The 22533-nt window shown below is 53.4% G+C and overlaps 1 protein-coding gene across 1 annotated transcript in view; it reads right to left on the bottom strand.

Moving 5' to 3' along the window:
* Positions 1-4062: 4062 nt before the first annotated feature.
* Positions 4063-22533, bottom strand: part of OPHN1 (oligophrenin 1) — a 51776-nt gene continuing 33305 nt past the window's right edge. Inside the window, exons 10-24 of the mRNA XM_027730947.2 lie at positions 22299-22390; positions 22098-22176; positions 21277-21310; positions 19823-19885; positions 18873-18947; positions 17125-17209; positions 16739-16797; positions 15209-15314; positions 13436-13595; positions 10507-10654; positions 9128-9421; positions 8294-8459; positions 7295-7345; positions 6540-6590; positions 4063-6388 (exon numbers count right to left, since the gene is read on the bottom strand). Of these exons, the coding sequence (XP_027586748.2) occupies positions 6548-6590; positions 7295-7345; positions 8294-8459; positions 9128-9421; positions 10507-10654; positions 13436-13595; positions 15209-15314; positions 16739-16797; positions 17125-17209; positions 18873-18947; positions 19823-19885; positions 21277-21310; positions 22098-22176; positions 22299-22390 (1455 nt within the window). The 3' untranslated portion in view covers positions 4063-6388; positions 6540-6547. The remainder of the gene's footprint in view (positions 6389-6539; positions 6591-7294; positions 7346-8293; positions 8460-9127; positions 9422-10506; positions 10655-13435; positions 13596-15208; positions 15315-16738; positions 16798-17124; positions 17210-18872; positions 18948-19822; positions 19886-21276; positions 21311-22097; positions 22177-22298; positions 22391-22533) is intronic.

The raw sequence follows: 22533 nt of genomic DNA, 5'->3' as shown, positions 1-22533 counted from the left end.
AGGCCATTTACTTGTGTAACCAAAGAGAGGAGCCTGTCTGGCACTCAGGTAAAGACAAACCAATGACACCGGGCTTGGGGTAAATGAAAATTCTCCTTTTTGGCTCTGTCAGCCATGCCTGGGTCTCATGCGAGCCCTCGGCTCTGCCACAGGGCGGCCCCTCACGCTTGGTGTTCAGCTCTTTTTGTAATCTGAAAATTTGCTGTTGTTCTGAGTCCAATAAATGCAGAATCTGGTTTGCTGGAGCTCTGCCCTCTGCCTGCCTTTGGCTTTTGTGTTGTTTTTGTGCGTGAAATCGCTGTGGGTGTGACAGCTGTCAGCGAGTGAAGGTGCTGGGAATCAGTGGGTCATTTGTCAGTGGATAAGGCTGTACATTGGGTCGTTGTAGGCTTTTTTCACAGTCAGATTTCGCTATTAATCACATGTCTGAACTGGTAATTCAGTTACAGAATTGACTAATCCTTTCATATATTCCTCTTTGGGTCTTTTAAATTGAATTTCATTTGATTAATGTACTTCTCAAAACAAGAAGCTAATAAAGGCCAGTGTCCTCCTCCTTTTGTTGTTGTTTTCGGTAACTTTATGAGTAATTGTAAATCCATTCTGCTGGAACGTCTTTATAAAATTGACCTGTGCTCTCTAAGTAATAAAGAAGATGCTTATCAGCCACTTGTAAATTCAAGGCACAGATGTGAACCCTGCTCAGGGCCAAGATTTGATTAACTGAGACAAAGCAGAGAACTTGGAAAAAAGCCACCCTCATCAGGCCACAGATAAGTGACAATGCCTGGTGTGTAACTGCATGGCAGTTCCACACACCGTGCCCCAGGAGATGAAGCACAGAGAGCTGAGAGCACAAAAGCCTTGACATCAGGGTTAGTCACATGCAGGGAATCTGGTCCCATCCCTCACTCTGAGACACAGGGAAATATTGATGTGTTATTTTCAAAATTAGCCCTTCGTGGACACTGGGAAGGCCATCACTCTGCAGGGCTGTGGTGGTATCTCGGGTACCTGATGGCATGTCAGCCCCAGTGTCACCTGCCAAACGGTCACTGGCCACCAACATCCAGAGGAACACGCAGGAATCACTGGTCAGTGCATTGTGGGTGATCCACTGAGGGTCCCAGTCCCTTGGTGGTTACACATTCCTGGGCTTACACCAGCCTTGGTCTCTGGCAGCCCCGGACTCGTGTGTCCTGAACAGTCCATGGGAGGACAGCGAGGGAACGAGTCCGAGGGTTGCCAGGGTTGGGACTGCCAAAGGGCAAATGCACCTCACTCAACTCCTTCTTCCCTGTTATGTTCCAGCTGTCTCTGCTGTGCATCCTGCATCCTGCATCCTGCATCCCATATCCCATATCACGCACCCTGCATCCCCCCTCCTGCATCCCTCATCCTGCATCCCACATCCCTCATCCTGCATCCCTCCTTCTGCATCCCACGTCCCCTATCCTGCATCCCTCCTTCTGCATCCCACATCTCACTCCCCATCACCAGTCACCAGGACCTGCAGGTCACTGTGGAGCTGCTCCCGCCCCGACCGTTCCGAAGCACTGGAGCCGCGGGGCCGGGCAGGGCGGTGACAGCCACTGTGCCAGCACCGGGGCTGAGCCATGTGCCGGAGGGTTCCAGAGCTGCCCTTGGAGATGCCTCTGCTCCCCAGCAGAGTGGCACAGGGCTCTCTGGAGAAAGTTCAGTTACCAGAAAGAAGAAGAAAACTGAAAACATGGAAACATCACGAAAGCCCCAAAATGGCCCCGTGCTTTAAGGCCGTTTGCTTATCCTTGTCCTCAGAGCAGCCAGTGGGAAATTTTTAGAACAGAAAAGTGTTCTGTTTCCTAAAATGATGACGAACTGTGTCAAACAGCCCTTTGGGCAGCAGTTCCCCTCCCCAGGGGCCCACGAGCGCCAGCACTGTGACCCCACTGAGCTGGCAGCCAGCCCGTGTGCCTTCCAGGCTGTCAGGGCTGTGCCCGCGCTCCCAGGAACGAGCTGGTGGCAACCGCAGCCCTCAGCGGGGTCACGGCGACTCGGGTGCCCTGACATGAGGGACGTCGGCCAACACTGGGGCTTTCTCCGTACCCAAATCGCCTCCGCCCGCCGGCCGTGGGCAGGCGCCGAGGGGAGGGCGAGCAGGGCCCGGCGTGCCCCATGTCCTGTCCCCACTAGAGCAGAGTGACCACAGTGGCACGGTGGGGTGGCACGGTGAGGTGACATGGTGCAGTGGCACAGTGCCGGGGACAGCCTGCAAGGCCAAGTCAGCAAAGGGAGCCAGGGTGTGCAGCACGCAGAGTGAGGGAGGACGGAGCTGTGGGAGGATGGAGCTCCTGTGGGTTTTCTTTGAGCCAACATGAGAATGGCCACGTTTTATACAGGATTTCAAGAATCTTCAGAACTTCTGCCTTGCAGGAGCCCTTAGAACCTCTGAGAGAGGTTGTTAAAGCACTTCTGAAAACACAGAGAATGAGAAACATCACAGCTTTTACTGGTTTAAAGCATCTCCTGACTGTTTAAACCAATCATAGGATTTTTTGGCGTCCTGACCTGATTTACAGCTGTGTGTATGGGACAAGAAACCCACTGAGGACTGCCAGGAACCCACTCGGCACAGGGAGCTGCTCCCAACTCAGGGCGTCCAGATGGGTAATTGTGCAGTGGGGTGGGCCAGGGAGAGCTACAGAGCTGAAAGCTCTGATCCTGCAAGGAGTCCCACGTGGGTGGATTCCAGCGCCTTCATGGGTCTCTGTGCAACACATAAATTTCAGATGTCAGTGCTCCACTAAGTACATTTCAATTCTAAATTTATCAAACAGATGTGTCTGCTGCAGCGTCTTTGGCCTCTCCAAATTCTTCCTCTGAGAAGAACTCTCTGAGGCCCAGGCTCAAGCTTTGGAACTGCTTGTTTTGTTATCTTCTGTCTGTATAAAAAGCTACAAGGCTTTACTTGTGCTGGAAAATCATTTTCTTGCTCAGAATAAATCCAAATGTTTTCTGTAAGAAAGCAAACCAGGCAGTTGTGGGTTGGGAGACAAGGATTGTTGGGGCAGTGCCTTGGTGCTCATTCCAGTTCGTAATCACTTAATACAAGGGCTAATGGCAAAAAAACCCGTTTAGTTTCCCAAATGCTGCTATTTTGAAGGCATCCAGCTTTGGAAAAGTACAGCTCCAGGAGAAAACATTTCAGAGAAACTAGGAGCCAGAAAAAACAAGCAGAAAACCCTCAAGCTGCTGCTCCAGCTGCACTGCATCCGTGCCCACCCCAGGAGTGCTCCGGCCCAGAACCAGGGCACAGCACAGCCCTCTGAGCCGGCAAACCCGGCCTCGTGCTGCCCGTCAGAGCCCTCGGCGAGGGCTGGGCTGGTACAAAATAATTGCAGGAGGATCCAAGAACAGCAACCAGCCCTGAGAAGTGTGGGTGGGAATGCTCCCCTGCTCCAGCTGGGGACTCTCATGGCCGTGGGGGCAGCTCAGCTGCCCGTGTCCCCAGGAACACCCTCCTGCTCTGGCACCCTCCGGCGTGGTCACCTTGTCAGGCTTCTCCAGAAACCCAGACTCCAAAGCTAGATGCAAGATTCCCATTTCAGACAGAGAAAGCTGCTGTCTCCTGAAAGGGCTCACTGGTGAAGAAAAGCAAGGGGCCTGAAAAGCAAACACTGGTGCACAGTGTCAGAGTCATGAGGGGTGGGAAAACAGATGTAAGGAGAGGAAAAAGGTGCTGGATAGATGGAAAGAAGCCGGCGCTGGTCACTGCAAATCCGAAGCCTCAGTGACTCACAGCACAGGACACTGTCCTGGCATTGTGGCAGCACAGGAATATTCAGCCTCTGCAGGACAGCTTCTCCTGTCAGAAAATGCAGAAACCCGGGGCTGGGGACTGCAAACGCAGAGTGGGGCCGTGCAGAGCCCAGGGCACTCCCAGTCCCATGGACACAGCCCTGGGCAGCCTCCCTGGGGTGCAGGGCCAGGACCCCACTGGGGACCTGCCCGCAGAAAGAGCAGCAGCAGGGACAGCACTCAGGCACTGGAAAAAGAGGAACAAAACACACTGGGACGGTTCTGTTTGACTTCATGGAAATTTATAAACACTTGTAGCAACCTACGCTTGTACACACAAAAACAGCTCCCAGGCTGATGCCGGGGGGCTGCCACCCACATGGGGCAATCCCGAGTTCCCAGCTGTTGCTCCTGTGCCACTGGCAGCAGGAACTGTGCCCAGAGCAGCAGGGACTGTGCCCCTACGGCAGCAGGGATTGGGCCCCACAGCCCCCCTCACCCCCAGCCCCCCACCACTCCACTGCTGGTCCCATGTTCAGCTGCGACCACAGAGGCAGAAAAGCCAGCACAGACACACAACTGACAAAGGGCTTTAAAAGGACACCATGAAATATGTCTGCAAGAAGCTGCTTCCTCCCCACTGTTCACACTGTGAGACTGAAACTCAACTGCTCTCGGACCCCCTGCCCGTGGAGCCCGGCTCTGTCTCGGGGGTCTGTGCCAGGCAGTGGGTGTGAGAAGGAGGGGGATGTGACAGCCACTGCTCCTGCAGGATGGGTGCTGGGGGTGTCCCCTCCAGAGCCACCCATAGCAGAACCCTGGGAGCTTCCCAAACTGACAGGCTTGAGGGGTCCCTAAAGCACAGCCCTGAGCAGGGAAGGAAGCTGGGAAATGCTGGCCTTGTGTGTGGGAGCCACCAGCCTGACAGCCCTGGGACAGTCACCCCAGGAGGGGACGAGGTTGCCACTGGGCTGGTCAGAGCAGCTCCCTCTGACTTCACCTTCATCCTACTTGCTCCAAGACACCCGTCCTGGAGCTGCTGGCAAGGGGCTGCAGCAGGAGGGGCCCAGCACACCCCAAGGTGCCACTAGTGCCTGTGGCACAGTCTCAGCCACCACAGCACAAGGCTGGTTTGGTTTTAAAGCCTCTTTCATGTACCAGATCCAAAGAAGGGAGCAACTGGGGCACTGCTGAAGCTGAGGGAGCAGGAGCACCATGGACACGACGTGTGAGCACCAGTGTGTGACATCCAGCAATAACAGACACAAGATCACACACGAGGCAAAGCCCCGGGAGACGGGAAGGACGGCGGCAGCATCCCATCGGAAAACCTGCGCCGGGCAGGACACAGCGCGCACGAGGGATGGAGCACCCGGGAAGCAGCTGGTGGAATGTTTGGCCACTCTTTTGGAATGCTCCCAGCACCTAAGGAAAATCATTCAAAATGGGGAAATTGCCTTTGGGCTGGCAGAGGAAGCAGGGGAGCCACAGGCTGCTGTGTATGGCCCCGGAGCTAGAGCTGCAGACAAGCCTCTACTGCTACGGGGGTGCGCGGGGTGGTCCTGGCCAGGGACAGCTCCTGGGTCAACAGGCATTGCCCACAGGACCACTGCTGAGGGACAGACTGGGCATCTCAGACTGGAAATCAATAAACAAGAAAACAAGAAACTGGGCAGCTCTTAGAAAAATGGTGGGTTTGACCCACATTCAGTGAGTTTCAGACCCTCAGCACCTCTGTGCTGGCCCACCAGAATCACCCCAGAACAGACTTCTTGGTGTGCCTGTGGGAAGCTGATCTGGTTGGAGTGTGGCTCACACAGGAGGAGGAGGAGCAGCACCTGCTGCCCCCTTCCCCCAGCTGCACCCTTGGAGCTGCTGACGTGACGGTGCTGCCTGAGAGCCGACCCCGGGCAGGGCTGCAGCCCCGCTCAGGCCAAGGCCCCGGCCCAGCCATGCCCGCTGGCACAGTCTTCCAGGACAGGGATGTGCTGATGCCTGGGAGATGAGGAGATGTCCCACAGAGCTGAGCACAGTGCTTCCCCCATCCCTGCCCAGCCTGCTCAACACGGGCAGCGTTCCCAGGCACGGCTGCCCCACACACTGCAACTGCAGCACAGCTCACCAAGCGAGGGACACGAGCACAGAGGAAGGGACTTCTCAGGGCAAGGGGGGCCAACCCCAGCTGCCACTGCTCTGCCCTTGCACCCAAGCATGGGGCCTCAACCCCTGCACTGTCCGAGGTCACCCTTGTCAAGGCATTTCCCAAAAGTGAGCAGGTCAGTGGAGGCTCTGCTGTCCCTTCCACAGCCGGTTGGTGTCCCCCAGCCCTGCCCACGCCGCCACGTGTGCGGGCACACACAGGCACTGCCACAGCCTGCGGGGAGGAGAGGTGGGAGGGCTGAAAACAGTTCAACACAGACGTGTGGGCAGGGCCTGCTCTCCATCGTGGTCTCCCTCTTCTAATTTCTTGAGCCACTTGTGGCTCGGAAATCATCGTCCAGTAAGAAGGCTGCTCTCCAGGGCACTGGGGCTGGCAAGGCTCAGCTGTGACTCCTGGGTCACAAGCACAGAAAGTCTCCTGGGTCCAGCTGGGCCGAGGTGCTTACAAAGCCTGGAAAAAGAAAACAAGCTCTTTGCTCTGCAGCAACACAAATGCATCAGCGATGGCACAACCACTAGACTCCCACCACCCCATGAATGCTGAATTTGTGTTACATGTCTGCTTTTGGTTTATTATTTCATTTGTTGTCATAAGCACATACCTTTAGCCTCAGCTCTCATCACCTGGGATCCTGCCTTGTGGTGATGAAGAACTGGATAAAAGGAAATAAAATAATAAATTAAAAAATGAATGCAAGGAGCAGGCTCCGACTCAGCCCCACGAGCTGCTCAGGCTGTGTAGCGGGCAGGGAGGGCTGTGTTTTGCAGTAGAACAAATGATCTCCCCAGCAGCACTAGCAGCAGCAGTTCTCAGACTCACTCGCAAACGTGCTTGCCCTTGGGCAGAGGCCAGTGACCCTTCAGAGTGGGAAGCTGGAGCTTATTTGGGCAGATGTTACCACAAGTGGCATCTGCTGGCACTGAGAGCCGAGGGCTTTGGTGCCCACACTGTCCACCCATCACCCTCTACGCCCCTGCCCGCACAGCCCCGGTGTGGGACCAGCCACACGCCCTAACCAGCCCTGCTCAGCTCGCCCATGACCTGTCTCCCCACAAAGCCCCAGTACAATGGGCACCGTGCCACACAGACCCACACACATGGCAAACAGGATCCACAGGGATGTGTGGCACTTGGCAGATTTAATTTATCAAGCCTGTATCTGGATTCACATTTTATTCTTTGTGTACTTGTTTCAGCATTTTAGCTGAGCCCCACCTGCTGCCCACAAGCAAGACCAAGCCAGGCTGGGGCTGGGGCGGGGGCTCAGGGTGGCTGTGCTGGCTCTGCCTCAGAGGGAGCACCTTGTGCTGCAGGGCTGCTGCTATCCACATGCCGCCTTCCCCACGCCAGCCTTACCTGCCTGTTCTTCGGGAAGCCGTCTCAAAGAACTTGGTCCTAGAGGCCACCCTGCAAAGAGGACAGGAAAGGTCATGCCAGTGATTTGATCATTTGCTAATTAGATCTGCTCTGTGCAAGGGGAAAGAGCCACAGCATTGGCAGAACTGCAGAGATCCCCTTCAAATGACAGCTCTTGTGCCAAGGCATAGCTGGGCTCCTTCTGCCACCTGCTCTGTGCCCTCTGCCCTCAGAGCACCTGCCAGCACTTTGGCTGTGCTTACAGAACCATGGAATCATGGAATTATCTGGGTTGGAAAAGACCTCCAAGATCATCTCGTCCAACCTTTGACCAAACATCACCACGCCAACTAAACCACCACACTAAATGCCACATCCAGTCATTATTTCCATACTCTTGCCTGTAATCCCATGTGCTGGGTTATAAACCTGCATCCATGTCTTTCATGGCCCCTCCTTCAGTGTTTATGTGCTCATGCCCATGCTCACAGAAAGAGAAGTTCTCCCAGGCAGTTCAGGAGATCCAAGGCCTGGCCCTGGGTCATGAAGCTGACACTCACGGCACTGTTTTTTCTTTTGTTTAATTCCCACTGAAGCCAGCAGGGTTTCTGACTCTCTAAAATCTGAAAGAAATCTGAGGAGGAAGCGGAACTCCATCCAGTTTCCTTGAGATCCAAGCTGGATGTTGTCTTACCCCAGGAAGTGTTTCATTTGAGAGGTTTGCTGGGACCAAGCAGGGATGCCATGCCCTCTGCTCAGCTTCCCAAGTGACACTGGAACCTGTGCTCGCAGCAGTGCTGAGTGGATGCCCATGGGCTCCAGCCACTGCACACTGGCACTGGAAACCAACTGGGTATTTCTCCTCCTTGTCTTCCAAAATTTCTGGGAGGTGACACCTACTCCTACTCCTGTTGCCCAGGCTCACCTTGTCCCCCTTAAGCTTCCCGAGCCCCCAGGAGCCCCTGCTGGCACTGCACCTATCACAGGCAGCTGGCTTACACAGATGAGGGCATCTCCTCTGCTGTCCCTGCTATCAGATCCGGCCTCTGCTCCAGCTTTGGAGGGACTGGCGTCCTGCAGGGTGGATCTGGAGGTCTCACGGGAGGACGCATTATCACCGGCTTATCACCATGGGAACGCGGCTTAGGGACACCGTCACACTCACCTGCAGGATGGAGATCACAAACACTGAGCAGGCAGCTTTGCCAGAGGGGGGATGTTTATGAGGGGACACCGAACAGGTCAGTGGATTTAGTTCTGTCTGTCTGCCCCAACTCTTGCTGACAGTGGCCAATTGCCAGAAGGGAGAGACAGAGTCCAGGGAAAGGCAGCTCCTGTGCTGCTGCCCCAGCACAACCTTCCTGGCACTGGGAACAGGGCTGGTGAGGACAAACTCGATGTAGCTGCTGACTGTGAAGCTGATACTGCCTGGGAACGACAAGTGTTCTTAACTAAATGCTGTGCAGCGCTGTTTGCAAAAGGGAGAGGAACAGCATGAACAGGTGATCCCTGTGGCCGCTGCTTCTCCCAGCTTTTATGCAGTAGCACTACTTGTCCTCTCCTCAGCTGCTTTTCTTCCCCAAGATCCAGCCAACCTCACTATTCACTTAAACCCTGAAAGTCTTTTAGGGTCAAGTCAACATGGAATGAGTGTCAGACTTTGGCTGTGCCCACGTCTCAGGCTGTTCTGGTCTCTCCTCCCCTCCTGTCAAGCTATTTTAAGAGGACTCAAGGTGAGAAGCCCACCACCCGCCCCAGGGAGGGCTAGCTTTGGCACCTCAGGCTTCCCCTGGGAGTAGGGCACTGCAGGGCACGGTCCCAGGGCATACTCACCATCCCTGCTGCCCCCCGGCCGGGGGGCCGGTCTCCTGGCCTGCAGCGTGCCGCTCCTCAGGGCCGGGCTGGCCACCACGCCGTTGGCCGCCTTGCCGGCCGGCTTCACCCCTCCATCCTGCAGCCTGGCCCCGGGTCGGCCCGGCTCGGGCTCTGTGCGGGGCTGGGGCCGGCCCTCGGCGGGGGGACGCCCTGGTTCGTCCCCCCCGGGCCGGGGCGCGGGCGGGCGGCTGCGCTGGAGGGGTCTGGGGGCCTCCATGCCACCACCATTGGGGGTCAGGCTGAGCCGCTCTGCTGCAGAGTCAAGGGGACAGAGAGCTGTGGGGTTAGTTGTGTGCCATGCTCCATGTCCCACCAAAAACCCTTCACCTCACCCCTCCGGCTGTGCCACAGAGCCAGGAGCAGGAGCTGTGCTGTGAACCTGCCTGCTCCCTGCAGCCTGCTCCCTGCAGCCTGTTCCCTGTGCTCCCTGCAGCCTGCTCCCTGTGCTCCCTGCAGCCTGCTCCCTGCAGCCTGCTCCCTGTGCTCCCTGCAGCCTGCTCCCTGTGCTCCCTGCAGTCTGCTCCCTGCTGGTGCTTCCACTCCCAGCTCGGGGAAGCACTGGAATGGAAGGCCAGCCCCAACTGCATGAGCAGGCTGGGGGTTTTAAGGAGCAACGTGAATCAGTCGTGTTTTGCCAGTGTCATAAAGTGCATTTTGTGTACACTTTATGCCTAAAACATCATCTGCCTAAAAGCTCTGACAACTGTAATGGAGAAAGAAATTTGCCATCTCTTTGGTAACAATGGCATCAGGGCACAGCTTGCAGTGACAATTAGAGCAAATTGGGTGCAGAAACATGATCTTAAGCAGATGTACCCTTCGACATTGCGATAAAGGCTTCAGCATTTCCTTACAGTCAGCTGGATTTAACAGCAGAGTTGAACTTGGTCTAGAAAATACTATCACTGGGTCCTGAAAAAGTACTTTGGAGTTCTTGCTCTGGAACCACCAGTGGCTGAGCCAGCCCTGCAGACCTCCCTGGTTCCCATCCCACCAACTCCCTGTGCAGTTCCCTTTGCACCTTTGCCTCCGAAGCCACAAAACCTCTCCTCTGGGCCTCTCCTGTGCAAGAACCAGCCTTAGTTTAGCTAATGGAGAACACAGCAGGAAGCAGAAAAACCCAAATCCCAGGGAATCTGACTTGTGACATGATGCAACCCACGCGTGTGTATTTTTTTTTTGCTTTCCTTTCTCCCTGAACAGCCCTCACTGCCTGCCATGCCCAGGGCTAAGGAAGTGCAACCCTGCTGCTGTTTCCTCCATTGCTTCTGGAAAGGTGTTACAGGAAGCAGGAGGGGTGAAAGGCAAGTAAGGCATCAGAGAACAGCTGGACTGACCTCCACTCTCCTCCACAGAAGCACCAAAGAAGACAGGTCTTTCCCTCAGGGGACGTTTGGAGATGGTGATGGGCTTGTGGCGCCGAGCAGCCACCCTGGGTGGGGGCACTGGAGGGGCTGTGGTGTCCTCTGGGGGGCCGGAGTAGATCTGTAAAGGGAGACACGTCCAGGTGACCCAACACGAAGGGGCTGCTGCCTCACCTCCCACAGGTGCCCCCACCCAGCACGGGGGGGATGGTGGACACCACCAGCACCGTCCCCATCACCAACACCCTCCCCACCACCAATAACCTCCACACCACCAACACTCTCCCCCCAACAACACATTCCCCCCCCCCCATGCCATCCCCACGGCTCAGCAGCGAGATCACAAACACAGACAATCTCTAGAATCAAATTCTCCTGGAGCAGACAAGGGAGGCTTTGAAGCTTTGTTGCTGACAGCTCCTGAGGAACATCAAAATTCCCACTGGTGAGGTGATACGATCTCCAAACACCCAAACCGACCCGTCATTGTTTCAGATCCACCGCTACAACCCTCCAGCTCTCGGCTTACAATGAAGTGTGTGGTACCAGGAAATTACCTGGGAAGAATTAGAGGCATAAAAACAATACTGCTGACTTTTATCTCCTTTTCCAGTGATCATATGGCACCTATTTGGTGAGTTTAATTGAGAGGTTCTTATTTATGTCAGGGCTTTTTTTAAGAGCTGAAAAAAAATTTCATTTTAATAGCTGAAACATAGTGTTAAGGTCAAAGGAGCTGCTCCAAGGTTATTCCCAGGGATGTTAATTGAAGTTATATTAGGATTGAAAGCCTGAGTTACTGTGGAGGGGTGGCCTGAGCTGCCTGGAGGCTTCACTGCCTGTCCTGGGAGATGTGAAGCTGGTCCCCTCCAGGCTCCAGCCCAGAGGATGAGAGTGCTGGGCCACCACACCCTCAGGCCACACTTTGATGTAGAAAAACAACTTCATTGAGTCACCCAGAAAAATCTGAACATGAAGAAATGTAACATTTTGCTTTGATTAAGTGCCCCATTTTGGTAATTCAAACCAAAAGTGTATTCCTTCTTCTGTCAGCCAAAGAGCAGGACTGGGAGATCAAGATGAGGGATGGGAGAGGAAAGCACATCCATAGTTCAACCTCCTTGGACCTGGTGAGCAGCAGCAGCAGCCAGGCTGCCCACACCCCAGGCTGCTGGGGTGTCTGTGCCCAGCCTGGGCTGGCCTGGGATGATCCGTGTGCTGGACCCGGGCCTGGCTGTTGACAGCCTGCCCCCCCTGCAAGGAGAGGAGCAGCAGGAACCACAGAATGGTTCAGGCTGGAAGGGAGCACAGTGGGCCATCCAGTCCATCGTCCTGCTCAGGCAGGGTCTTTGGAGCAAACGGCACAGGATTGTGTCCAGATGGTTCTGGAACATCACCGGTGAGGGAGACTCCACACCCTCTCTGGGAAAAAAAACAAAACCACTCAGGGTTTGGTGGCACAGGGCGTGTGCTGGCTCAGTGCCCACAGGGTTCTGCCTGGGCAGGGGCAGGACATGTTCCCCACTCTGGAACACAAAGTCTGGAGTGCTCTCCCTGCCTGGAATCAGAGGGAGTTAAAAGCAGCAGCTCATGTATTATTAAAACAGTAAAGTATTGCCTGCAGGAGGGCAATTTTTTTGAAATATCAACCTCCTTCCTATATCCTGACCAGAATCCAATCCTGATTTTTAAAGAAGTGTTACATTCCCCATGGATGCTTATAGAGGTATCACAGAATGCTGTTTTTACAAGGTGCTTTTCAACACCTGAGACCCAAGCTAAACCCACCACAAACAACTCTGTTTAAGATGTGAGTGCAGCCTCTGCTTTGCTTCTAAATGAAAATCCAAGTTAAACAACCTGAAGGTACAAAGATATTGACATACTCTCACCTTACAAAGGGTTGTATAGGGAAGAAGATGTTTCCAGAACAATCAACCTATTTAAGTTATTCAACTTAACTCATGGTACTGAAACATGAGCTGTGAAAATAGTAATATTATCCACAAAGACTTCATAGTTACTTTGTCCTCGGAGCCTTCACATTGCACCACATAACCCACATCCCCTCTTCCTCCAGACTCATCTGTTTGCTCCTGTGTGAGCTGAAGACACTCAACTCTAAAACACTGAACTTACAAGCTCAATCTAGTAAATGTGACTAACTTAACCTTATTGCTAGAGAAATTAAAAGCAAGCAAAGGGACATGTGGTTTAATTAAAGGTGCCATCCCAGCTCTTGGAGGTGGCAGGGCAATGGTGTGGTGACTCAGCCTGAGCCATGGGCTGTATGGAGGGAGGACAGAGCCTCAGCTCTGGAGTGAGCTGGGTGAGACCCCAGACACAAACCAGTCCCTGTTTTTCTGTGGGAACTTATTAAAAGCCTTCACAGAGACCTACAAAGGAACAGCCTTGTGTTTCCCTGAGCTTCTGGTGTGGATACTCAGAAGTGTCTCTGAGCTCTTTCATCCTGTTTCTCTGGTTTCAATCCTTGGCACTACAGCCGACTTCCACCCCCACATCTGGTCCCACCCCCACATCTGGTCCCCACCTGGTTGCTCTGGCTCCACATCTCCCGTTGCAAGAACCTTGCTGATCTAGCTTCAGCCACCTATTCCTTTCCTCTCCCTGCCCCTGTGCTGCCCTATTGCTGGGGGCTGCCCCAGCCTCCTCACAGCAAACAGCAAAAATGCCCAGACTCGGTGTTGCTCTGGAAGCAGCTAAAGGTCACAGTGAGGAACACACCTGCAATGCTTTGTTTCCTCCTGAAGCCTTTCAGAGCAGTGTGTTACACAGACCCAGCCCAAGGAGTCTCCCAAAGGACCCAGAGAGCTGCCGCGTTGCCGCAGCAACAGTGTGCAGGAGCAGCCGGAGCAGCTCCGGGCTGGGGGGCTGCCTGTACCTTCCCAAAGTGCTCGATCAGGATCTCGACCACGATGTTTTGGAACTTGATGTTCATCATCGCTGCCACAGTGTCCTCCTGCGCCCGCATGAGAGTGGGCCCGAAGATCACGCCCATGTTGGACGGCGACATCAGGTTCTCCCGGCTGTGCTCACACACACTGCAGAGAGCAGGGGAAGGAGGAATAGGGTTTGGGTTGGATTTTTCCAAACAGATCTCACTACAAGCCATAAAAACCCAGGATACAGTAAGCATCAGTCCTTCAATTTTCTTCATTGTGTCTCAAGAGAACCTGTTTCCCGGCAGAGACAAACACGGTTCTAGCTCCGACGGCTGCTGGGAGAGCAATGTGCTGACAGCTTTTTCATTTGATCCCTTCCCACTCTCAGCTCCACTTTAACTCTGAAATCAAAAGTCATCTGCACAACACATACACAAAAGGACTCAACAAAGGAATCATTTAAATCCTACATCCTATTTATCCAGAACTAACTTCTGGCTTTAATTTTCCTTCTCTCTGAAGGAAGAGGACTGAAGGTAGGGAGCACACTTCAGTGGTTTCCAATAAATCTCTGCACAGCATCTGCTCTCTGAGAGACCCCAGTTCCACAGGGCAGAGCTCTGCCTGCCCAGCAGTGCCCCAGCTCTGGAGGAGGATGGAGCCTGCAGGGCAGCCCTAGATGTTGGCTGCAATACAAACCATGCAGGTGGGCACCGCCTCAGCCAGAACTGGACCTGAGGAGAGACTGATGCTGACACGTGATGAACTCTGGGTTTGCCCTGTAGCTCTGGCCTTAGAGGGTTCTGTCTCCAGGGGGAGAGTGAATAGAATTTAAGAGTAAACACTTTGAGGAATAAACTCAGTGACCACAAGCATTGCATCAGCCTCACGGGGCACTTGGTGTACTCATGGTGCACGCCAGGCACTTGGCTCAGCCTCACACACAGAGAGGCTCCTAAAACCACACAGACAGGTACCTGAAAGGCTGAAACCAGCTTGCAGGCAGGGTCCCCCAAAGCAGCCCCCCTGAGGAACCATGGCACTGGGGCATGGCACTCCCCTTTGTGTGCCAGGGTGACAGTGCCAGGTCAGCCCTGCTGATGGAAACAGTCCAGGTTTGAAAACAGCTTCTCTAAAGCAATTCTGGAGCCCAAACCATTGTCCCTGCCCACCAAGTCTTTGAGTTTGGAGTGACAAGGAGGCAGGAAAACCTCCATTGCCAGTGCAGTGCTGGTGCCATGATCATCAGTAAAAGGCTCTTTCAGTGGCTCACAGGGGGAGCCACAGGTCACTGCTCAGTGCCACCAAGTACCCACTGCCACATGCCTGTGCCAGAACCTGACCAACATGCTCATGTCTTCCTGCTGCTCTGAGGGCTCAGGACATTGACCCACAGGGCTGCAGATAAAACCAAAGCTCCACATGCAGCCCATGGGCACAGGTCCCACAGCCATTCCTGAACCCCAGACCTAACATTCCTGTTACCTGGAGTGAGGGGTGAGATTTACAGCCCTGCTCTCAAGAGGGTATTTTAATTTTAAAATAATTTCCTGCTCTGTGTGTGTCAGAAAGGGGTGGAAGGGGCAATCAGAAAGAGAAGCATCACTTCATGCAGAGAGAAGCAAGGATAATCACCTCATTTGTGCAGCCCATGTGGAAATTCCCAAGGGGGCTGTGGTGGATACAATTTTGCAAACCTAACCCCAAAAATGGCTTGTTCTGCTGATTCTATTATTCCCTTTCTTTGGTTTTAGAGGAAAACATCTGCTTACTTGACAAGGTGCTGGATGAGGAGCTCTAACATCTCCCTGTTCTTGTCAGGCAGTTTATACACCAGTGCATGAATAGCTCCCAGCCTGTAATCCAGGTTCTCGGACTCTGGAAAGCAGTAAGACAGAGAAGAGTTTGTGCCCACCACTTTCGAAGTAAATACACCAGGGAAAGATAAAGCCAAAGGAAACCAAAGCTGTTCTCTGTGCAGTGGGAGAGCAAGAGGGAGCAGAGAGAAGTGAGACTTCACAGCAACAGGGTGAACACTGGGAGGAACAACATGAGGTAGAGAGAGGAAGAAATGGAGCTTGAAAAGGAGCTCAGGGCCACAGGCTGAAAGAGGCTGGGCATGGGCAGGTCCTCCCTTGGCACCCTCACCCCACACACCTGGGAGCACATGGCCCCTCTCTGGTGTCTTATCAGCCCAGAGAGCTCTAACACTGAACAACACCCAAAATATCCTGCAGGGGAAAAAACTGAGTCCCTGACCCAAAGAGGTCACCCTTAGAAGCATAAATAATCCAGAAACAATAAAATACTCAGTGTAAGAATGGTTTGGGATCTAGTGGCTGGGAAGCTCAATGCTGCAGGGAAGGGATCGGGGTCCTGCCCAGACATCATAGACTTAACCAGTTCTGAAACTAATAAATCCTGGGCTTTATTTAGCACCATCAGCAGGAGGTGGAACATTTCCCTTTCCAAGAAAAAAGGGGTGTTATTCATTCTCCAGGGAGCCACACGGAGAAGAGGTGGCCCCTCCCCTCCCATTGACTTCCAGGTGCACAGGGGAGTGAGGGACGTTCTAATGCCACGTATTTCTGAATGCCAGCACTCCCATGCTGAGAGCAATGACCAGCTTTCTGCATCCCTCTGTCTCCCTCACAGAACACTGGCTCCCAACACGCTCTGAGGATGCAGCCAGTTCACAACTGTCACAGCTTATCTGCAATGGCCACGATGAGGGGACAGTTGAGGACGGGCCAGCTCAGCACACGTGAGGGCCTGGCAATACACCTGTGCTTCCTGGCTGACCTCTGTTATTCCTGGCTGTGGCTCAATCCCAAGAGCTGAGCAGAGAAATGTCTTTCATGTACTGGTAGACACTTTGGATTCAACATCCCAGGACAAATTTCACGACCTAAAGGGAGCACCTATCTGTGTGCTATCTATGTGGGAACAGCACAGCCCATCCCCTCGTGGGTTTTAAAATAAATACATCAATACTATAGGGCAGCAATTCTTGTGGGACTGTTGTACTGCTCTCAGGTGAGTGACATACCCTGGCTCTCCAGACCCTCTGAGAACATGAAACCCTGTTCAAAGGAAGGGCACTGCAGCAGCAAAGGAAAGAAGGAAAATCCACCTCCCCTGCACAGGTAAGTACTTGAAAAAGAGGGTCACTGTTCTTTGAACAGGGGAAGCAGCCAGACACCATGGAGTTGGGCTGGCAGAGCTCTGCCAAAAGATTTTGATGGACCCTGTCTGGGGAGGGCAGGGCCAGGGACCATCAGTGGGGCGGCTGTGGCACTTACTGGCAGCCAGGACCAGCTCTTTGTGGAGTTTGTATGTCATGACGGGTTCAGACAGGTTCCTGCAACAACCAGAAAGAAAACTGAGTCGTGCAGGACAGCATGACCTGCTCATCACCGACCCTGGACCGACGGGAACCCGCCTGCTCCCTCAGTGCCACCACAGCGGCACCTCCCCAGGCAGCATCCCTGAAAGAGCTCTCCCCATGGCATGGGGGGTTCTGCAACACCCACATTTATCAAAATCCAGTCCTCTTCTTTCCCAAGCCTTTGTGACTCAGCCCTCTCCAATAGCCAGATGTAAACATCTGGCAAATTACTCCACTTTTCACCTGAATCAGCCCCAGGCTCCTTTGCCCCCTTGGGGCAGGGGCGACCTGCAGTGCTACCTGAGATAGAACTTCAGTGAACTGGTAATGGTCTTGATGTCCCAGTCCCCACTCTGGAGATCCACGTCCCCGGGGCATTTCGGATCTGGAGGAAAAACAAAATGCCTTTAAAATAAGGTTCATTTAGAGGTTGTTTATAAATAGTCTGCTCTGGTGGGGTTTCCCCTCGAGACATATGAAGCCACAGCAGCACACAAAGAGAGCTTCTGATTCCCGTGGCTGAGGAAAACAGAACAGGGAAAAGCTGGGAAAAGTACCAATGTCAGGACTTTGGAGAGGCTGGGGAGCAGTGCTAATGAGGGACAAGGGGGGAAGCAGAAGATCAAATTCAAGCAGTGCTGAAAAGTCAGTGAGGACGTATTCTCCATAGTTTGCTTTTTCCCAAGACTGGTAGAAACAACAGATTTCAACAGGCCCAAGACAAGCTTTCTGACATCCACAGTAATCTGAGTGCCAGCTCCAATCCCCCCTTTGCTCCCCTGAATGCTGTTCTGGAAGCATTTCCTCTCACTGCAGGGAGAAGAAGGAGCTCAGGGGGGGCCCAGCAGTGTGGAAGGACAGTTTGCTCCTACCCACCCTCACTGAACAACCACATCATGTCTCTGGTGCCATGAAGTGAAGGATGTGGTTGCAGGATGGGGGGCAGCTAGACTAAAAAAACAAACATCAGGATTTATTTTTAAAAAGAAAGAGGAGTAGAAACAAACAAACAAACAAAAATCTAACTCCTTAGAGTAGTTCGGGTTGAAATCCTGCTGCAGCAGTTATTTCTGCGGTGTTGGACTTTCCATCATGCATTCATACCCAGTGGGTAGCAAGTGGTTACCCAGGCCATGCAGATAAACAAAACAAAAAGCCACTCACTGGTGTGGTTTGAAGGAGAAACCACAGAGCTGCTCACAGGGAGGGTGAGAATCAAGCAGCAATAAAATTTGAGGCTCAGCAATGAGTCACAGGCTAGTGGAGCCAGTAGCCAGTCATGGCTCCATGAGAACTGGGCACAGCCAGATGCCAGCACAAACCAGCGTCTTAATAAACATCATCCAGAGTAGAAGCAACAGGAAGCAACAGCCAAAGGCTATGAATGCTGCATTAATATCAGGTGCCTGAGCTGGGGCGAGCCCGAGGCACACAGGCAGTGAGGGGATCACACACCTTGCCCTGTGCTCCAGCCCCCAGGCAGGGCTGCAGAGAATGGTTCAGCCTTGGGCACACGGGCACCGAGCCCAGGGCTCACCCCAGGGGCTCCCAGGGGTCGGGGCACGATGGCCTCAGCCAGCTCCCAGCCTGGCAGCACCTGTCCCAGCACAGAGCTGTGCTGCTGAGCCCCACAGCCTGCCCAGGGAGTCTCCTATAGAGACTGCCCCCAGCTGCCACATTCTGTGACACAGATCCAGTCACAGGCAGGCTCACAGCAGGAGTGCATCCACCGACTTCTTAACAGGTACACCGACTCCCTAACGCACACAGTGAGGTGTCCCCATCCTTCCAGGGAAAAACCTTACACCACGATGGAGGCCTCCCTGCAGAGGCTGCCTCCCCAGTCCAGCTCACTGTGTTATCCCAGTCCAGCTCACCATGATATAGGAAAGAAGGGGAAAAGGCCCAGGAAAGGAGGGGAACATGTGACTCAGAGGGGTTGTAGGGACCCACACTGGACATTTTTACTGGGGTACTTGATACTCTCTGTCCCTCCCCAGCAATTCAAAACCGGGACAGGGTAATTACATGGAATAATTAATTCTTACCAAAAAAGGCATTCAGCAACTTCTGCACCTGGATATTGCTGCCAACAGTCCGGTACACGCCCTCTGTGGTGATTCCTAAGAGGAGAAAGCCAGGAGTGTCAGCCAAGGTCCTCCCACTGGTTGGAAGCCCAAAAGCCCCATCTAGTGGAACTGCTCTCCCTGCTGCCGGGCTCTGTCCCACAGCCCGGTCAGCCAGTGCATGGGATATACCAGCCCAAATGTGCCATTTCTGGGGGGTGCAGGTTTAACATGAATGTGCTCAAACCCAGAGAGAAGACAAACACATTGAAGTAGATTCTGAAAACACTGGCCAGTGCTGGGACAGGCAGAGCCACTGTCTTTCCCAGCTCTGTGAGCAGGGTCTTTGTCACCCCATTGCTCCCCACTCCACAGGCCTTGGCTGCCACAGTCCCAGAGGTTCTGGAGATGAAGCCAGGCACCATTCCCTGCAGCAGCCTGGGCATCCAGCAGTTCTGAGGGATTCACCCTACTCCTCCAGCCCATTCTGGTGGAGTTCACTGGTGCAGGCTGGGAGACATGGGACAGCCCAGAGGATGAGCTGCCACCCCTCAGCCTGTTTCTGTCCCGCTGCTGCACAGACTGGGGCTGAACAACCCTGTACCCTCCTCAGCTCTGCCTGGCCCCCAGCATGGGCTGTCAGAGCTGCTCTCCTGCTGCCCAGCAGTGGGTGTGCTCAGAGCCAGAACTGAGAAAACCAGGAGTGAAAACAGCATAAAGGTGGAAGTTCAATCCCAACCGAATTTGGTATGATGACATTCCAGACTACACAGGATTTCTGCTCCTGAAGAACAAGCATTCTTCAGCTAAAAGCCAAGGTCCTGTGTCAGTGACTAACAAACACAGTACTACAGGAACTATGAGGTGCCTTGAGGCCACGGGAAGCAGGGCCAGGCCAGCAGCACCTCCCGACAGTAGGGCGAGCTCCTCACCTTTCGTCTCCACCGCGTTGATGCACTTCCGAACAAACTTGAAGCCGACCTCATTCAGCTCCACTGTTTGGGACAAGGAATCCATGTTAGCTGCCTGAGCACCCCTGGGGACCCCTGGGACACCCCCAGCTCCAGCTCCTCTCAGCACCCCAAGCTGCAGTGCCCCAGCTCACAGATATGTTCACACCTACACCCGCATCCCGTACATCCCTCCAGGAAAACACCAGCACTCTGTACATCCTGACAAGCAGTTATTAGTTCCATATGTTCTCCCATTTCCCCTCAAATTTATTTTGAGTTGCAGTACTGCTCCCTATCCCCTCTCTGTCTTTAATAATAGCAGTGTAAATCAGGTCCTGCCACATGTGAATTGTGTCTGATAAGGACTTCATTAATCACTTCCAGAGCAAAATTTGCAGTTGAAGCTCTTCCCCATCATGCAATCATGTATTTTCTGCTTCTCTACATCACTAGAATTAAAAACCAAAATGAACACAGCTTGATATGCTGAGGAAAGCAGAGAACAGGGCTTGTTCCAGCCAACTACCCACAGTTCAGCTCTGGGCCTGTCTCTTTTTAACTTAAAACAACATTTTGCTGGAAAAAAGAGCCACAGGATATATCTGGATCAATCCCAGTCCAGCACAGGCTGTGCTGGGGAAGCCCATGGGGTCCCTGCATTTTCAGCAGGTTGTTAGTATTGGTTATTTCTGCTCTGAGCAATAGCAACACCAAGCTCAGATGTTTCTTAGTCTTACCACAGGAATCAGCACAGACCCCCTCGGTGCTTGATTCCGAGGGCTGTGATACCACTGGAACACTTACCAGCTCTAATCTATTAAAAATAGAGAGTGTTTATTTAGTGAACCCCTGAGTCACACTGCTCCCAGTGTGCCCTGTGAACACGGCTGCACAGCAGGTCTGTGCTCATGCCCCTGTGCTCATTAGAGCCAGCTAATTACAGTGCTGATAAAGTGAGCTCTGAGACAGAATGCAGGTTTCACCCAGCTAACGAGGCCCTGGAGTGTTCAGGGCTCCCAAGGTGCCGAGAGGGGGGACGTGGGACACTGTGGTGGGTGGGACCTCCAGGGAACTAAATGCCACTTCTGTTGCCCTATTAGTATCTTTGCTAAGGGACATATCCTCAGAGTCTCTCACTGATCTTTTCCCCTCTGTTACGCTGGCATTTGGAGGTGCAAATTGAACCCCACATCCCACTACTCCTGGCTAAATAAAAACTGCTCATTGCATCACTAACTTCTACTGTCTGCAACCCATTCTTATCTGGGCTCAGTGCCAGACACTGTGATGCAAGGACAGAAGCGACACTGCCACCACAGAGGAGGGACACAGCTACTTGGCAGCAATTGAGAATGAGAGTATGTGCAAGGAAAACCCTGCCCAGCCTCTGGACAGCTCTGGGAGCCCAGATAACAGTAACAGAAGTGACTCACTTTCTTCCTGCTTCGTGATGGGACTGTGGTAGATCTGAAAAAGGGAGAGGGAATGGGAGAGGGAGAAACAAAAACATCATCAGCATGATTTGGTACTTATTTCTGAAAGAAAATGCAGCACTTGATAAATCACCCATAGGTTACCCAAAGATTACCCACAGATCACCCATAAACCACCCACAGATGACCCATAAATCACTCATAGGTCACCCATAAATCATCCATAAATCACCCAGAGCCAATCACGGCCAAAAAGACAATGTCCCATAGAAATGCCATTTTACAATTAAGCAAGATCCCATTATCTGCACAAAAAGGAGTTTCTGATGCTTCCCTGCATTTCCTTGGGGCACTTGTAGCTAGGGAAATTCTCTGTTCTGTAGGCAAACTGCAGGGCTCTGAGCTTCGCTCAGACTGAAGGAAGGAAACCCCAGTAGGCACAGAAAGGTGGGAGAACACGGGTGCAGGGTGGGCAGCCCCCCCTTTCCAAAGGCTGCTCAGAGCAGGGACAGACAAAACATCAGCTCCAGCAGGCAGTGAGGAGCAGGAATGGGAGTATCCCAGCGTCGGAAAGGCTAGTCCTCAAGCGGGCTGGCACAGCCAGGGAACGTCCCGAGATTTAGGGGGAAACCCAAAATCCCCAGAGGGAGCTGTGCCGAGCCCAGCACGGAGCCCAAGGCCATGATCCACCGGCAGGTACCAGCGGAGAAGCAGGAGGGGCACAGAGCAGGGGCCGTGTCCCCGAGTGTGCCCCGCACCCGCCGGCAGAGGACACTGCTCGACAGCACATTCCAGCTGGGAACAGCTCCGGGAACACTCACTGGCTCCTTCCCGTCCATCGCCTCCATCCACAGCCTTCGGTTGGCTTCCGAGAGCGCCTGCAGCGTGATGGTCCCGGACCTGCGTGGAATTCCCCCAGGGACAGGCAGGGAAAGGAAGAAAAGTTGTTTTTAATAGAGAGCAAAGAGGGATTTTCTCCAGGCCCGTGGGGTTTGGGGCTGCCTGAATGCAAAGCCTCTCACCTTTCATTGGTTTCAATGTCAAAACAAAACCTTTTGTCTATGGAGTCAGTCTTTCTCCTAACGCAGGATTTCAGGGTCAGGTCCAAGGTGCCCTAGGAGAGAACATGAAAGCCAAGGTGAGAGGACAGAAACACAGGAGAAGATTTCGGGTTCCCCAGCCCCCTGCAGCTCCAGCCCAGCACAGCACTGCCCACAGATGTCCTGAGAGTCTGATGGCAGTAACAGGAGCAGAGGG

Source organism: Pipra filicauda, unplaced genomic scaffold, assembly GCF_003945595.2.
Source record: "Pipra filicauda isolate LSUMZ 115617 unplaced genomic scaffold, ASM394559v2 scaffold9_size5747161_pilon, whole genome shotgun sequence".
Lineage (NCBI taxonomy): Eukaryota > Metazoa > Chordata > Aves > Passeriformes > Pipridae > Pipra > Pipra filicauda.
This window is presented reverse-complemented; position numbering and strand designations above follow the sequence as displayed.